This window comes from Scatophagus argus, chromosome 15 (assembly GCF_020382885.2).
Source record: "Scatophagus argus isolate fScaArg1 chromosome 15, fScaArg1.pri, whole genome shotgun sequence".
In the NCBI taxonomy this organism is placed as follows: domain Eukaryota; kingdom Metazoa; phylum Chordata; class Actinopteri; family Scatophagidae; genus Scatophagus; species Scatophagus argus.
Window position 1 is genome coordinate 4,928,606 of NC_058507.1, and position 16,289 is coordinate 4,944,894.

At 39.6% G+C, this 16,289-nt stretch overlaps 3 protein-coding genes across 8 annotated transcripts; all 3 read right to left on the reverse strand.

The window, feature by feature from the left end:
• Window positions 1–31: 31 nt before the first annotated feature.
• On the reverse strand, window positions 32–6,499 carry dnajc5gb (DnaJ (Hsp40) homolog, subfamily C, member 5 gamma b). Of its 3 annotated transcripts, none has more exons than XM_046412867.1 (6): window positions 6,325–6,499; window positions 5,873–6,002; window positions 5,063–5,276; window positions 4,651–4,801; window positions 3,345–3,410; window positions 32–2,417 (listed from the first exon to the last, which is right to left on the reverse strand). In XM_046412867.1, exons 2-6 carry the CDS (start codon window positions 5,983–5,985, stop codon window positions 2,350–2,352), a joined length of 612 nt encoding a protein of 203 aa, XP_046268823.1. In that variant the 5' UTR covers window positions 5,986–6,002; window positions 6,325–6,499; the 3' UTR covers window positions 32–2,349. The 3 variants fall into 3 exon arrangements, with proteins under 3 accessions (XP_046268823.1, XP_046268822.1, XP_046268824.1); XM_046412866.1 differs by having other exon boundaries at window positions 3,345–3,413; window positions 6,325–6,498; XM_046412868.1 differs by lacking the exon at window positions 3,345–3,410 and having other exon boundaries at window positions 6,325–6,498.
• Window positions 6,500–7,018: 519 nt separating this feature from the next.
• tp53i3 (tumor protein p53 inducible protein 3) lies at window positions 7,019–11,072 on the reverse strand. Of its 4 annotated transcripts, none has more exons than XM_046412841.1 (7): window positions 10,932–11,072; window positions 10,059–10,134; window positions 9,774–9,935; window positions 9,288–9,555; window positions 8,615–8,827; window positions 7,597–7,793; window positions 7,019–7,399 (listed from the first exon to the last, which is right to left on the reverse strand). In XM_046412841.1, the coding sequence occupies exons 2-7, from the start codon at window positions 10,110–10,112 to the stop codon at window positions 7,202–7,204; spliced, it is 1,092 nt and encodes a 363-aa protein (XP_046268797.1). In that variant the 5' UTR covers window positions 10,113–10,134; window positions 10,932–11,072; the 3' UTR covers window positions 7,019–7,201. The 4 variants fall into 4 exon arrangements, with proteins under 4 accessions (XP_046268797.1, XP_046268796.1, XP_046268795.1 ...); XM_046412840.1 differs by having other exon boundaries at window positions 9,774–9,947; window positions 10,932–11,070; XM_046412839.1 differs by lacking the exon at window positions 10,932–11,072 and adding an exon at window positions 10,441–10,714.
• Window positions 11,073–11,725: 653 nt separating this feature from the next.
• cenpo (centromere protein O) lies at window positions 11,726–16,267 on the reverse strand. The gene is made up of 6 exons (XM_046412860.1): window positions 16,108–16,267; window positions 15,744–15,889; window positions 14,603–14,738; window positions 14,193–14,464; window positions 13,706–13,865; window positions 11,726–12,768 (listed from the first exon to the last, which is right to left on the reverse strand). The coding sequence occupies exons 1-6, from the start codon at window positions 16,127–16,129 to the stop codon at window positions 12,659–12,661; spliced, it is 846 nt and encodes a 281-aa protein (XP_046268816.1). The 5' UTR covers window positions 16,130–16,267; the 3' UTR covers window positions 11,726–12,658.
• Between the last annotated feature and the right edge of the window lie 22 nt (window positions 16,268–16,289).

Here is a 16,289-nt window from a genome sequence, read left to right on the forward strand (position 1 = left end):
AACTGTTAAAACGACAAGACTGACAACGTGATGACATTTCAAGTATCGCCAAAGTTTATTGGATCAGACGAACATGATTTTTACAAAATCATATAAAAGTTGAAAGAGTGGAAAAATACATTGGAATGTCGGGATAAAACAAAATATATAATTTTTTATTTGTAATCCTAGTAATCTACGAAAAAAAACACCACTAAAATGTATTAAGGCACTTCTGTGAAGTTTTGGCACATACGATTTCTGATATACAAAACTGACATTTAAATACAGTTCTGAGATTGTTTAAACTTTACATAAATACATTTTATCATCCTGCTGTCCAAGAAAAAAAACAGATCAAATGATAGAAATGATGCATATATACTTTTAGATTTTAGAAGCACAAACCTAAAATTCCTCCACCCAGCACACACAAAAAAACCATGTAAACATAAGAGATCATTTAAGGCGTTATCTTAATATACAGTCAATTTGTCCTAAAACTTCCAATCAAAAATATATCTCTGAATTTACATAAAACACAGTTTCTGTATCGAGTATAACAACACCACACGTATTTAATCTCATACACCACAGAGGAGGTCATTGTCTTTGAAGGAAGGTCTCGACCCATCTGGATCAGATCGACAACTAAGAACCAGAACAATCTGGCAACAAATCACAGTAAGTTGCCTTGTTGTCGAATAACGATGCTGATTTTAGTGTGCGTTTCATAAAACATCGGACTATTTGTGGGGTCACGAGGTCACTTTATGAGCGGGTACAGCGAACTGACCAACAGCATCAGCGGTCGCTCTTTGAGATCTGAGTTGGGAAAATATGGTTATTCACTAAGAAAACTGACACCACTCTCATGTTTATGTGTTGTGTTAGCAGGGAGCCAGTTAACCTACCCTGGCATTAAGACTGGAAACAAACATCAAGCTGTGGTTTTAGGATAACTTTGCTGGGACTATTTTGTCACAAACATGATTATCCATCCGCCCAGTTCTTCCATGCAGGGTGTCTCCAGTCACAAAGCAGACTGGAAACCTTGCAGTGAAAACAAGACTGCAGAAAGTTAGTGTTAGGGCTTCATTTTGTTCTCCCCTGTTGCCAGTCTTTATGCTAAGCTAGGCTAACCACCTCCATGTTTAAAGGATCGCACTGTCTGTTTCTGGGCATCAAACATTCTGGAAAATGATCGTCTCAATCGTCTTTCCCTGAAGCTTTGAAGAGTGTGTTTACAAAAAGCAGCTGACAAATTCTACACACTACACCTTTAATGCCGCAAAGCAACTCAACACCCTAACTGCAATTACAAATGGGAGACTGATTTGTCTGAAAATTACTGACAACAGTTTTTTAAAATGAAAATTTGTTATTATTTTCAAACAGATTCAGGCTTGCTGTTTGCTCCCCCCAAGCTACGCTAATCACCAACTTCAGCTCCATGTCAAATACAGAATTCATGTCATATCAGAATTATTCATAACTACCAGTTTCCAAAACCAAGCCAGATTTACAAAACAAAATGAAAGAAATATTTGCTATATTGGCAATATGGAAATCTCTTCTAACTTCTAACTGAAAGAAAGCGCCTCATACCTCTAATGTCTATCTGCATTATTTTAGTCTCATCTGCATACTTACAGTCAATCACCACATTTAACAGACAAATATCTAAAATACACTGTTTGGTTTAACTAAAATAGATTTTATATTTGAGCAATATGAAGGGAAGTCTACATCATGTCATTAAACCCTTGTTTTTTTTGTTTCAACAGTATGCGCAGTTTGACCGAACATCTCGCAGGTCTCCAAGTGGCTGACCTTTAATAATCCGCCAAACCTGAACCAGCCTGTAAAGTGGCATTAAAAACAACGTTAAAAACATTTCTGACCCAAGAGTCACCGTGAGCCGAAACGCTGTCAGACCATCGTGGCAGCTAAAGGATTTTAAACATGAACTAGAGATTCTAAAGTGCACGTAAAAAAATAATTATTCCAGAGCTTTGATCTGTATGGCTTTGTCTTTTGTCACCGCAGTCCAGATATTGTCCAAGATTCAAAAATAAAAAGTTAAAATAATAAATATGGGATTCGATCAAAGACAAAACCGCCGGTTCATAAAAATAATAATAATAATAATAATAATAATATGGCACAATAAAATCGCTGCTTGATTCGTTTAAACAAAAACTCCTCTGAGACGAAAAAGTTTTCTGCAAGTCAAAGTCTCTGAGGAAAACAAACACATTCAAACCCACAGTTCATACACATCATCAGTCACTTTGAATAAAAACGGTCAAAACAGCCGCTGATGATGACGTGGTTTTATTACACGGTCCAGACTCTGAGGGACGCCACTCACTCGATTATGGGCCCTGCGGTGCCGTTGGTCGCATGAGGCTGGATCACAATCGGTGCGTTCTCACCTGGAGGTGTGACAAACAGGCTTTTAGCTACGGCAACAGCACACGCGAAAGCAGCAAAAAGTGCAAAGCAAATGCTGTCAATAGAGAAGAATTTAAATATGAAGATTTGCTGCTTTTTCCGCATTTTATACGTTCAGCTTGCAGGGCAGTATTACAAGAAGTACACACTGTTATACTGCTATAATAAACAAACCCTTATAATGGTGCCACATTATACTGAGTCAAGCACACAGAAACATTTCTAAAATACCCGAGTTTATTTTATAGACTGGACAGCAGCTGAAGAGCAGGAAAAAGGACCAAACGCTAAGACAACGGCTTGAGGCCGAGTAAGCAGGACAAAAAGCCTTGAATCAATACCAGTTTCGAGTTTTTGGTAACGTTGGTTGTTTTCAACAGCCTCCGCAAAGTGCAGGCACTTAAAACAGTGGTTCTCAAACTTCTTATTTCATGAACTTTTAACACAATGTAATGAGTACTAGTCGTGCATATGGCTGAGAACCAGGAGGCTTACAAGTACTCCCATATTATAAAAAAAAAAAAAAAAAAAAAGTTATAGAAGTTATACACCGTTTTATTATCATATAAATCATCCCGTGGCTCCTCTGAAACAGTCTCATAAATTCAGTTTGAGAACCACTGCAGTCGACATTTTCAATTTTAGCAATAAATTTAGTACTATTTTTTCCCACTACACTAAACACTGATAAGATTACCAAGTTGAAGGTGTTAGCAAACAAAGTTACTCATATGAAATATGGCCGACAGGTAAATAGTTTTTTTAAGAAGGTGTTAGTGCAGTAAAGCTAAAATGTTAGTGCACTGCTGGTGTTAAGAAGCTGCCAAAATGTGAAGCACTGCTTCAAGTTGTGCCAGATGAGTCAAGCAGCAGAGAGCAGCAGTCAGCTGAGGACAGGTGAGCTTTACCTGAAGTGGTGACGGCGTCACCTGAAGTGTCACTACGGCTTGGCTGAATTATTATTATATGGTCTCCTGCTGTGAAATAAGATTTAACACTGAGCAAACACTAAAGTACTTGACTCACTGTCATGGCTATAAACACACAAAAAATGAATTTAAAGGAATAATACAACATTTCTCTCCGAGTTTGAAAAGATCAACAAGACTCTAATATCTGTGGGTTAATTACAACGATGGAGCCAGTAGAGGTCAAGTTTATCTTAGCATAAAGACTGGAAACAAGTGGAAACAGACGGTGTTTTCAAAAGCAATAAAATCCACCTTCCAGCATCTATAAAGGACACTAATTTACATATCACGTCTTGATTGTTTCATCTCTACATAAACTGAAATGTGAAAACAATTTGTGGTTTTGTGACCAATATGTTTTATACTATTTCTCCACCAGAAGTGGTGAGTAGTTTTCAGCCCAAATTCAGTCTTTATGCTAAGCTGAGCGACTGCTGCCTCTAACTTTACATTTAGCTCACTAGTTTGAGAATGACGTCAATCTCCTCATCTCACTCTTAGCAACAAAGGGAATGAACCAAAAAGCCAAATTATTCTTTTATTCGCTATCAGGATTAATTGCTGACTTTAATTCAGAAGTTAAGTTGCCATACACAAATCTAGGAGTTTAAAATTTGTTCAGAATATTTCACTGTTACACAGTCATCTTTATTTACTTTCTTTTCTTATTTCCATAACTCATTTGAACTACCTCCAGAAAAATATTTATTTCACTTATTTTATTTTGTGTTCCCTTACTCTATTTTATTTTTATCTTTATTTTTATTTTATTCTTCAATTATATGTTACTGTTATGTTCTATGTATGCACCAATCACCAAGACAAATTCCTAGTAATGTGAAACCTCTTCACTTACATGGCAATAAAGTCTTTTCTGATTCTGATTCTGATTCTGATCACAACACTTAATTCAGTCATTGTTGTACTTCGGCAGAATTCACACTCACTCTGTCTCAAACAGAGGGGGAGGGGAATAAAGTATTAGTAGATGACACGGCATAAAGTACTTCCTAATACGCACACTAGATGCATTCAAATTACTACAACGAATTTCTCCTGTTGTATCATTACTCATCTCTCCACAGAAAGTAATAACTGAATGTGTTAGTAAAATGCAGTGCTATGTGACCATCTCCTTTCAGTTGGACTTCAATCTTATGCAACAGAAAACATTTAGATGGTGTAAGCAGCAGTAAGATTTTATTTATGTACAAGCTGAAGACAAAAGAACAAAGTCCCTCACCTGCTTCCTGTTCACTGTTCTCTGCCTCAAGGTCCTCAGGGTCAACGTAGACGAAATCCTCGTCTTCCGACGCTTTGCACTTCCCACAGCAGAAACAGCAGCAGCAGAAACAGCAGCAGCAGGTGAAAATACTGCAGCACACGATAAGGGCCTGAAGAAGGGAATCAGTGTTAGTATTTACTCCGATGTCCTATTCATACACCAGGGTTTTCCACAGCTGCACCTTACAAAATCAAATATCAAAGTACATGAAGGCACATGAAGAGCTTTTAAACTCCTTCACAGACCAGACAGAATCTGTGACATAACTTCAGATCCAGGCTGAAACACATTTACAGTTACTGCACAACCTAAAACACATTTTCATTCAGACATTCGCTTGCACATGTAGACTTTTCAAGCCACATCTCACCTTGAACCAGCACTTGGACATGAGGAAGTAGTATTTGACGCCCTCTTCCCCAAACTGCTCCGCAGCGTAGAGGCCCATGGATCCATACTCGTCGTAGATCTTCCGTTTGTTTTCATCGCTGAGGATGGAGTTGGCGTTGTTGATCTCCTTGAACTTCTCAGCAGCTTCTGGGTTGTCAGGGTTCTTATCAGGGTGATGCTTCAGTGCCAGTTTCCTGTAAACAAGTGAGTTAGAGACAGTTAAGTCTTTTGCATCACGCATTAAAGGGTTGCTGTGATAAACAACTTTAGACATTACCAACCAATCAACTGCCTCAATCACACAAATCCCACATCAGGGATTCTTCTCTGTCTTCTTGTCTGATGTGGAGACCAATTCCAAAACTTTTGATGAGCATGAATCACATACAAACCAAAAATATGGAAAGATAATATTCAGACAAGGAGAGACCAATCAAAAGACCAGAATTCCCCTTTAAACTCCTACATGAACACATAAAAATACTCAATGAACTCTAAAGCTCTGAAAACTGCAAACTGATGTAAAAGTGTAAGTCAAACTTTATCTTAGTCTTTTGTTTGCTTGTTTCTTTTGTGTACAGCCTCAAGCATGCAAACATCTGCACCTGTTTGAGGAGCTGTAAACAGCAGTTTGAATATGATAAAAAAAAAGAAATGCTGAATTTAACATACAGTCAGCACTAAGTTTATTGAAAAATGCAATAATCTAGTATTACTCCCCCCAGAATTATATCATGACAGCGTTTGCTCAATACTGAACCAACAGACTGACTCATCCTCATGAACACACCTGTAAGCCTTTTTTATTTCTTCTGGAGATGCACCTTTCTCCAGGTTCAGGACTTTGTACAAGCTTTCTCCGGCTCTTGACATTTTACGCTGAGGTCTGTTTGGATCCTCCATGTTTCAGGATGAGTAAGCTGCAACGTAAAATCATAAACAACTTCTATTATTCCCTGATATCATGAAGGCGCAGGTAAAGGAATTTTAATGACCCAATAAAACAAATGGGAAGTAAAGCAAGCTGAGAGAGAAAACAATTTCTAGTTGCGTAGCTATTGCTTAAGTTAACTAAGAAGAAAATACACACAGACCTTTCTTTAACTCAAATATTTAAATGGCTTTAACTGGCGTGACTTCGTGTTTAACCCTGCGGGGTCACGTCACGACAAACTGCTAACTCACACACGTTAGCTAACTTTAGCTGCCTGAGGAGGAAGTTATTCGTTAAATGTTACTTACTGGTAAATCAACACAGAGAGTCCGAGGTGTATCCGCTAAACGTCTCAGAGCTTTTTCCATTAATTAAAACTGCCACATGATTTCCTCGGATGAAATTTGTCGCCTCGAGAACCGGAGAAAAACTTGAGGCGAGCCGCCCCAGTGAAGCCGGAAGTTTGAGAGAAGTCGTTCTGTTACGTCATTGGTCAATTCGATGTGCGCGCGGCTGCGTTTCAAATGCGCAGGATGTTAATTTTGGGTACGTCAAGCAGTAGATTAACGTGTACTGTGTGTAATACCAGCAATATCAGCACTAATAACCTAATATTAATAGTTCTAAGGGTTGGAAGAAGTACTAAGATATGCAGCAGGTAGCACTGTAGTGACACAACAGTGTAAAAATACTTCTTTACAATATAAATAAATATAAAGATATTAGCCAAATGTACAGTCAAATACAATCTAATACAATATTTCTGCCATAAAATCTACCTTTATGATACCTATAATGTTCTGTTCATTTCTGAAACTGCAAAGCTTTTTAGAAGAAGAAGAAGAAGAATCAGCTTTATTGACAGTATATATATTTTTACATACACACACTGAATACGTCTTCTGCCTTTAAGCCATCCTTAGTTGAACACACATGCAACACCCGGCAAATTACATGCACTGAAACACACACAGGAGCAGTGGGCCTTGTCAAGTCAAATAAGACTTAAAAATTTGGAGGATAAATATAAAATAGTAGCAGGGTTAGTATTACTGGGCACAAAAACCAACTCTAGACTACTGGTGGATTAAGCATAATTAAAAAGTCAATCAACATCTGTGAAAGTCAACTAGTTTTCACATAACAACACACTTCAGAGTGATTACATGTTACTGCAACCGTTCATCAGTGAGTTTCCTGATGCTGTGGAATCACATTAATGATAATCTTTCCCATGTTCTTGTTGGCCTCCATGTGCCGATGAGCCTCTGCAATGTTCTCCAGGCTGAAAGTGCTGTCGATCACTGGCTTCAAAGAGGCTGTCTGCTCTGAGAAGTGCGGCAGCACTCTTTGTGAGAAAGCCTTTACCAGGTCTGCTTTGTACTGTGAAGGCGAAACGCAAAGCAAGAGTCAGGCTTGGTTGCAAAATGCAAAAATACGACACATGTCAAAACTCATTTGTGTTTGAAAGCCAGACAAAGAGGAAGGGCAGCACTGCCGGATCTTCGCCTGACATGAGTCAGCATGCTCACATGCACAGATGAAGAAACACTGTTTGTTTGTTTGGTTCGAGTTCTCACCTGAAGGCTGCGAGAGCGGAGGAGGCTGCTGAGCAAGTGGCCTCGCTTGGAGAGCAGTTTGCCCAGCAGATCTCCCTCTACTGTCCTGCCTCCCAAGGTGCCGTACAGCACCCACCTGCCATCGGTGGCCAAAGAGCTCACATTTTGCTCCCAGTTTCGCCCCCCAATGCAGTCAAGGATGACGTTTGCTCCCTTGCCTGTGAAATTACAGCTGTTAGTTGATGTCAGTTACACAACAAAAGTGCTCAGATAGTTAATGTGCAAACCTCTGACAGGGTTACTCATTTTTTGGTACTTATTTATTTTAATTCTCATCCGTGATATAGCCATATGTGGCATAGATTTTCGATAAAGTAATCAAGAATTTTTATGTTGTGCATATGTATTTATTACATGGAAAAGTACTAATCTGGTCAACTAATCCCGTAAAAACACCAAAACCAACAATGGACTGAAGAGCCTGATATATCTTCTTCCTCTGTAATGAGTCGCACTGCACAGGATGTTCCTTTCCATGAACACACACACACACACACACACACACACACACACACACACACACACACAAACACACACTGAAGTTTATTTTATCTAAATTCCACATACACCATCCTGCTGCCAGAAATACTTAGTAGAGCAGCAGACGTGTATGAATCTCTGGCTGAGAATGGTCCCCAAATGCAGTATTCACTCAAATTTTAATCCCATTTGGTAAAAACTACAGATTTTTGTTTCCCGTAGAAACAGACAGAAAAGTCAGAAAGTGTTGAGAGATGGACACATTGTTGATTTTAGTCTTTTATGTTTTATAGCATTTGCTGACAGTAAAAAAAAGAATAAATTTGGAGCCAGATCTAATGTGCTAGTCCAACTTTCAACTCATACACAAAGTATTTTAAAGTTAACAGAAGTTTTGAGCAAGGAGAGGAACTATGTAGTTACCATGAACAGAAACTGCAAATAGGAAAATCCATTAAAAAGTCTGTGAAACTCTGAGTCAACACGACACACAGCTCACCTCCTGTAAAGTCATGAACCCCCTGCACGAAGCTCTCCTCTTTGTAGTTAAACCCACATGCTGCTCCCAGACTCTCAGCCAGCTTCAGCTTCTCTGGGCTCCCTGCAGTCACGATGGGCACGGCGCCGAACAGACGAACCAGCTGAACAGCAGCTGTTCCGACTCCGCTGGCTGCAGCATGAGACAGCACCACCTCACCCTCCTTCACCTGAGCTGTGGCCCACAAGACAGATGGCAACAAGACGCAAGTGCAGAAATGAATGTTGTCCCCCTCAAGTTAAATGTAGAAAGAGGGAACCGAGTGCACATTTACCAATATTTTCTTGCATTAGTTTTAACTTGTGTAGAGCACCACATGATGCAATTCTTTCTTTAATCTTGTCACCTTACACCTTAGGTTATTCTGATTATTATGGTGCAATAATATATCATTATTACTACTATATTTATATTTGTTTTTATAGCATTTGCCAAAGCAAAAATACAAAGTGCTTCATTTATAAAATCAAAGAAAACCAACATCCAAAAAGTAAAAAGAACAGAAATAAAACCAAACACACGGTCGCTGTGACGTAAGGCTAAAATAAATTCTAATTTAAATTAAATATTCTGTTTTAATCTTAGTGATATTCACCAGGATAAAGATTTTTTTAATAAAAAATGGTAGTTATACCTATGAAAACCAGCAGCTGAAAAGCCGTGAGCCAGGCCTCTGGGATTGCAGCAGCCTGGCAGAGTGTGAGGTTAGGGGGAACTGGCATGAGAAGCTCCTCAGGCACAGCAACATATTCTGCATATCCTCCTCCACAGAGCAGCGCCATGACCCTGTCGTCTAGCTTCCAGCCTCTTTTCAGCCCTGGGCCCAGAGTATCCACAGTACCAGCCACCTCCAGGCCCATGATGTCACTCTCACCTGGGGGAGGTGGGTACAGTCCTCGCCTCTATGGAAAACAGAAAAATAACAGGTCAGAAGTATTGCACAGGAATTATTAGGCATGTAGGCTGGAGCTGAGATTGCTTCAGGATCAGAACCGCTTTAGCTACTCACATACAACGAAAGTTGAAAAATCACATGAAGTTAAGTATTCACCTTTAGTGGTATAATAAACATGTACAGCACAGACATTTATGTTTTGTAAGAAGGTAAACTGCATTGTACCTGCAGTAGGTCTGCTCTGTTGAGGGCAGCTGCATGGACTTTAATGAGGACTTGCCCAGCTTTCAGCTGAGGTCTGGGGACGGTTCTTGGCAGTAAATTCTCTGGCCCTCCTGGTACATCAACACACACTGCCTGCATCATCGTGGCAAAGCCAGAGCAACACTTGTGCCAGGCCAATACAAGAAAGAAAAATATGTTTTAATGCTTAGTAATGAAACTGTCTTGTTAATCCTTCCAACTATATCTCATATTCAAGCTTTAACTTTTGCTGTTTTAAACACTCACTGTCTTATGGTGTTTTCCCAGGAAAAATCTTCCAGCGTGCAGGATGCGATGCATTTGATGGTCCCAGTGGAGGCAACTGTGATTTGATAGAAAAAACAACAACAAAAATAAAAAGAGTACAATGAACCAGGTAGGAATAATCATCTGCATACTTGAACAGATGAGTGCTGGGTCTCACAGGAACTAAATTCCATTTTTATTTATAATAATATGGCAAAGGCATAATAATACACTGAGAAATGGAGGGATTAATTGTAAAAATAAGTTATAAGTTATCTATGTCATAAAAACTTAGTGTGTAGGTCCTCTCTCAAAACAAAACCACCAACCAAAACTGTGGTTAAATACGGTCAGAAATAAAATATTATTATGATGAACCAACCTTTCAAACATTAACGTGGAAAACGTGGAAACTGAGACGAATTGTGTGCCGTTTGGCCTTCCATACTGGCGCAGAGCATAAGCATGTGGCTAACTCGCACAGTGAGTGATAACAAAACTATTTAGGAGTACAAGAACTCCCAGGAGAAAAGGGAACGAAATCCGCAGAGGGGATGTAAAGGACACAAGGAGAACCCGTTATTGCAACAGTAAAAAGTCTTAAGCTTTCAGTACTGAGATGACTGAGCGTGTTTGAAGTCCCGCGATTACGTTACGCAAGTTACGCAACACGCCTGCGCTGTAACGTCAAAATGTTACCAGCGTTGAGATAAAAATCTTTGATTAAAATGTCTAAATTGACAGTACGAGATTTAATAACAGGTACGAATAAACCCCCCAAACTGAAACCCAGTTTACAGTGTAGGAAAGTTGCACATTTGACAGTAAATCACGTTTCACTTGTAAATTAGGTTAAAGCAAAAATGAACTCACCAGTCAGCGATGTCAACAGTTCATCAACTTTGAGATGACTGACTTTTTGGGAAGTTTAGTTGTGCCATCAGCCACACTGGACCTGAGTTTGGCGCGGGAGGGATCAAACCTCCAGAGGGGCAGGCTTTCTGACATATGACAGGGCTGCACAATAACCCATGAAATAACATTTAAATAAAAACTTTCCTTACATTCCATTGAATGTCACCAAACAGTAGAAGATGGCCTGTGTAAGTTCCCAAAGCCCACACCAAAGTCTCCAAACGTCTTGTCCAGCCAGAAATCCGAAACTCAGAGTACTTTTACTAGATAACTAAGAATATCAATTTATTTATCTTGATTAGCCAATTGTTAATTATCTGTTGACAATCTGATTAATCAATTCTGCTGAGAAAACACTTCCTGTACATGACTTGTGCCTAAGCTAATACATGCAGTGCATTATTTCTAAAATAAGGTGTACATATCTGAAAGTTGTTTAGAAACAAGTTTTTTGTTGTTTTGTTTTAAGATATTCAAATAAGATTCTCCAAGTGAAATAAATCCTCATAATTAGAAATATTCCAGCACTAAAATTGACTGAGATGCCAAATTCTTAGGTGAAAAGATAGCAGCATTATTAAAAGTACTAGAGTTTCATAAAATTAGAGAATTGGAAAATGCTCTGTCGGTACTTTGCACAAGGTGAGTCATTGTTATTTATTTATTGAATAACCTACAAGAAGCCCCGTGACTTCCCTCCTACGGCATCTTGAAATTGAATCTGGTAGGAATGTGACAGTACACAATGACCGACAATCCCATCCACTTTACTTCAAATATAATAGGCTATTACCTTACATACGCTGAGGCAGCCATAGCAGCAAACAGACGAACTCTCCGGGGGAAGTTGCACACAAATCAGGTAAGAAAACAACATCCTTTGCTCTAAAATGGAAGCACTTGAATTAGGGATAGAAACTGACTGAGAAACTTCTTTTTCCCCCTTAGTCTTTATGGATCAAAGATTCAAAAGACCTGATGTGCTGCAGAGAAATCTGAGAGTGCTGAACCAAAAGGAGGACAGGGATCTCCAGCAGAAACTAAACATGTTGGACAAACAGTACAGGTACACTCGCAAAATGCTCCAACAAAGAAGAGACTCGCTGATAAAAGAACAGAGAAGAGTCGTGATGGTGAAGGTTTGTGAGCCTAAAGCCACAGTCAACATCGCCATGAAAGAAATCGGAGAACACAATAACGAGACGCACTTCAGAGACATTCAGACATCTGATGGCAGAACATCCGGCAAATCCCAGCATCACAACGAGAGATGTGAAGCGGTGGAGCAGAGTCGGTCCGTATCAGCACCGCCGGCGTCAGTCAAACCCACCAGCTCAGTGAGACACAGACGCAACATCCAGAGCAGCGTGTCTCTCCTGCAGATGAAAAAGATCGCGACTATTGACGCAATCTCAGAAAAAGAGTTGGCCAGGCAGCAGCAGAAAGCCCGAGAGGAGCTGGAGAGGCTGAGGCAGTTTCAGAGGGAAACTTTACACAAGAGGATGGCAGCGTTTATAGAGCAGCTCAAGGACAAAAGCAACATGCAAATACTTATGGAACCTCCATAGGAACACTTCAAAGTTTAATACCCCAACATCTGAAATGTCGAGATGAATGTTTAACAGTATTTTAATAGTAAAAAAAAAAAACAGTGAGAATTTTAAGTTTCATTATTTCTGAATAAATTACACAATATCCCCCATCTTCCTCATGGTTGTCAAAGCTTTGTGTACATGATGCTCCATGAGCAGGCTGCAGTTTTTCTTCCACTCCGGAGAACCAGGAAGCTCCTTGTCTGCAGACAAATATACATATATATTTATTACATAATACGTTTAGTAAAAGATCAGTTTATCACTACTGATGGCCAACTTGTAGAACAGACATTCAGACATTAATTCATCCTCTTAGATTCCCTAATGCTGATATGTGAGGTGGGGCTGCATTGGTTCTTTTCATTACTGCACAATCCATTAATTTTTTATTTTAATTGATGGGGGGGGTTTTTTTAGTCCATTCAAAATCAGGTAATAATTACTAAAAACTCTGTGAAAAAACAAAACCAAAAAGTCCCACACTTCACATCACATAACTTAAACTTGCTGATAAAGTGTCACTCCTTTGACCTTACATTTAGTAATTTTACTTCAAAATAAAGAGTGATCGGTTTGCTCAGTCAATGGAAGCTTTCGGAAGGCTTTTTGTTTGCTAGGTTTTACCGTCTGTGGTACATGGGACTTGGTTAAAAGGGAATCAATGTTTTGGTTATCTTTTCCAAAAAGTGCAGTTTTCCTTTCAAAAAAAGGTAATCAACAGTGAATGGGATCTTTTAACTTATTTTTATAAAATGTGAGAAAACAGTGGTAAATGCAAATCGCATACTCTCAGCACCTAAGGTGACATCTTCAGTTAGTCAAACAGTCAAAAACCAGCTGAGTGGCTGTAACCAGAGAATATTTGGTATTTCTGTTTGACGAACTGCTTAAATGACCATCAAAAATTAGATTTGCCGGCACCGAACCAATATTCAGTGCTTGTTGTGAAACTACTGAAACATACAGGGGCTTGCATGAAGTTTTGGGTGGAAAAATTAATGTTTTGTTCTGCTCTCTGTTGTTGTGTCTACAGTTTTGGGAGGGTAAGAATAAATCTTCTTGTAGTATAGATTATATTGGTACTGATACACTGCTGTCTGTTTCAGCTGAGAAACTTCTGCAATATCAAAATTCTACCTTCAGATTCAAAGTGGACTCGTGTGGGAAGACTTCTGGTGTGGTCGGTGTAGTCCAGCGTGCAGAGAACGGCCGTCTTCTTTGTGGGTACAGTGAACATCATCACCAGTATTGAACACAAAACATTACTCTCCATCACTTTCACAGACTTATGGAGCTCCTATGAACAAGCGAGAGGACAAGGTCAGAGTCTTCTGCCAGGACAGACAACATGTATACTCTTTATCCATCTGTTAATTTTGCAGTTTTTACTGTTAAGCACCGTAATACAAAAGTAAGTCATCTCAGAGGGTTTGATTAAATCTGACAACTACAATACTTCTCGAAAAATCACAAAATTCTCTCGACTCTCTGGGTTTGTGCAGAAACCCACCTCAGTCTAACTGATTTATTTCTGAGGGTGACGTCACAGCACCAACTTCCACAGATACTGACAAACCTTTGAGAGATGTTATTCAACACACAGCAAAAGAGTCAAAGCTGGTACCTTCACAAGCTTCAGCTGCTGTTTGCGACCAGCAAAGGCGTTGAGATGTCGGCTGAGTGTGCCCAAAAAAGTCCTCATGTCTGTCTGCAAGTCGCTCTGTTCAACCAGGCTGTCCAGGGGAATGAATGGGGGGATGTTGTGACGACTGATCCTCAGCGTTGGCTTCAGGTCTATCTCCACGTTGTAGGTGTCTAAGAAGACGCCCTCGTAGGCCGTCGCCAGAGACACACACACTCCTTTACCTTGACGTGTCTTTGTGACATTGTACCCACCTAGTGACATCAGCGAATAGAAACAGAGAGATTAATATGTACATGTGTGTACAGTAGGAAGGGATTCATGAAAACATCACACTGTCAAAACTGCAACATGTCCAGTTACATGAAAAGAAGAATCAATAAAACAAGCACCAATAATGTGATGTGCACGCAGAAGGTCTTGCAGTTGTGCATGTCTGGCCACCAACGGCAGGAGTTCAGAGTGTTCAGAGTCTTCATCCATTTCTTCTTCTTGTGTACACTGTTTGTCCATAAATGCCCTCAGTTTCTGCAGATCCAGTGCCAAGACGGTGTAACCAGCACCAACAAATCAGCCAACAAGAAAACAAAAGAAGTGCAGCATTATAAAGGTGACTTTTTTTTAAGGCCCTTCAAACATGCCCAGTGAGCTGCCTCTGCACTGAGACTCGTCCCATTCAAAACCTGCTGTAAGAGCCTGCACTCTAATGGGACATCTCTTTGTGGTATTTCTAAATCTGGCTATCAGGATTTGGAGCATTAATGAAGTCAGGCTAATGATGTTTGCTGAAATATCAGTGGTGGAGGATGCGTTCAGATCTTTCATCTAAGTGAAAGTCCTGAATTCAAAAGGACTTGCTTATTTACCTAAAATATCATAAGGAAAAGTACTTATTAGGCAGAAAAATTGTCACTGTCAGTGTTTTACTTTATAAATGATGTTTATGGATTAATATTACTGCAGTATTAATGTATGTGTTGCATTTTGCTGCCATACAAGTTTGAGGTTGAGGTAATTTTAACTACGCTGTATATTGTTGGATAGTTTAATCTACACCAATGTAACATATTCTATAAAAATCTATAAAATCATCATTATGAGCCACATATCTCCAATGAGACAACTTTAAGTGAGACAAACAAGCCTGCTTTCAGCTTTGTGACAGTGCATTTCCCAGCTAATCCAATTCAAGAACATGAAGAATCTTCTCAACACATGAATTAAGACTTAAGTTGGTTAATTCTAAATAACTAAACTTGAAGACACACGGTTTTTAAAAGTAAAATGTTTACCTCAGAGATATAGTGGAGTATTGAGTAGCACAAAATATTAATACTCACGTATAAGTGCCTCAAAATTGTATTTCAGAACACGGCTTCACTACATGTAGTACTAAGTAACTTTCCACCACTAGTGAAGACGAAGGTGTACCCGATAAACTGTCAGAAACGTTATGTCTTTTGTTTTCGGTAAAAAGAGACTTCACAGACAGTTTGTTACAGCAAACCGCGTGAACTCATCCAGTCATCCCACCTTGTGTGTCTCTATCTCTGCCTTCAGCCGGTCTCTCTGCATCCTCAGCTCCTCGGCTTTAGCCTTCAACTCCTTCACACGGCCCTGCTGCTGAGTTTTACGGCTTCTCGCCTGAGCTTCCAGCCTGCCCAGATGACTCAAAACACCTGCGAATGAGCACATGCGTCCGTTAACTCTCAAACGAGAAAAGAAAGAAAATAAAGGTGTGTACATTACGTTCATAAACTGCCTTGCTAATGTATTTGCGACATGTAGCATTAGCTAACGACGTAACGTTTTGATGACAAACTCCTTTACAGGCTAGCTAGCAACAAGCAGCAGTAAGCTAAGTATGAGCAAGTTGTTTTTCATCGGTCCGAGTTACCTGTCGCAGACGCCCCATCCATGTCGCATTAAGTCTTTTCCTTAATTTTGAGTAAACCCTTATTAAAATAGTCGCTGGATAGTCGATGAAAATATTTGCGGATTTTTGAGTTTGGCGGCTGCCGCGTCATCACTTGTGGCCCCGCCCACATTCTCAACCCCGGAAGAAAATTCAAAACAATC

Coding starts and splice junctions, on each gene's coding strand:
- dnajc5gb (XM_046412866.1), bottom strand. CDS start 5,985: ATGGAGGATCCAAACAGACCTCAGCGTAAAATGTCAAGAGCCGGAGAA. Junction 5,277..5,872: donor GAAATAAAAAAGGCTTACAG/GTGTGTTCATGA, acceptor ACTTGTTTACAG/GAAACTGGCACTGAAGCATC. Junction 2,418..3,344: donor TGACGCCGTCACCACTTCAG/GTAAAGCTCACC, acceptor TCACACCTCCAG/GTGAGAACGCACCGATTGTG.
- tp53i3 (XM_046412838.1), bottom strand. Junction 9,556..9,773: donor ACAGAGCAGACCTACTGCAG/GTACAATGCAGT, acceptor TGTTTTCCATAG/AGGCGAGGACTGTACCCACC. Junction 7,794..8,614: donor GGTTCATGACTTTACAGGAG/GTGAGCTGTGTG, acceptor GTAATTTCACAG/GCAAGGGAGCAAACGTCATC.
- cenpo (XM_046412860.1), bottom strand. CDS start 16,129: ATGGATGGGGCGTCTGCGACAG. Junction 14,739..15,743: donor CAGAGATAGAGACACACAAG/GTGGGATGACTG, acceptor CTGGATCTGCAG/AAACTGAGGGCATTTATGGA. Junction 13,866..14,192: donor AGCAGCTGAAGCTTGTGAAG/GTACCAGCTTTG, acceptor GCTTGTTCATAG/GAGCTCCATAAGTCTGTGAA.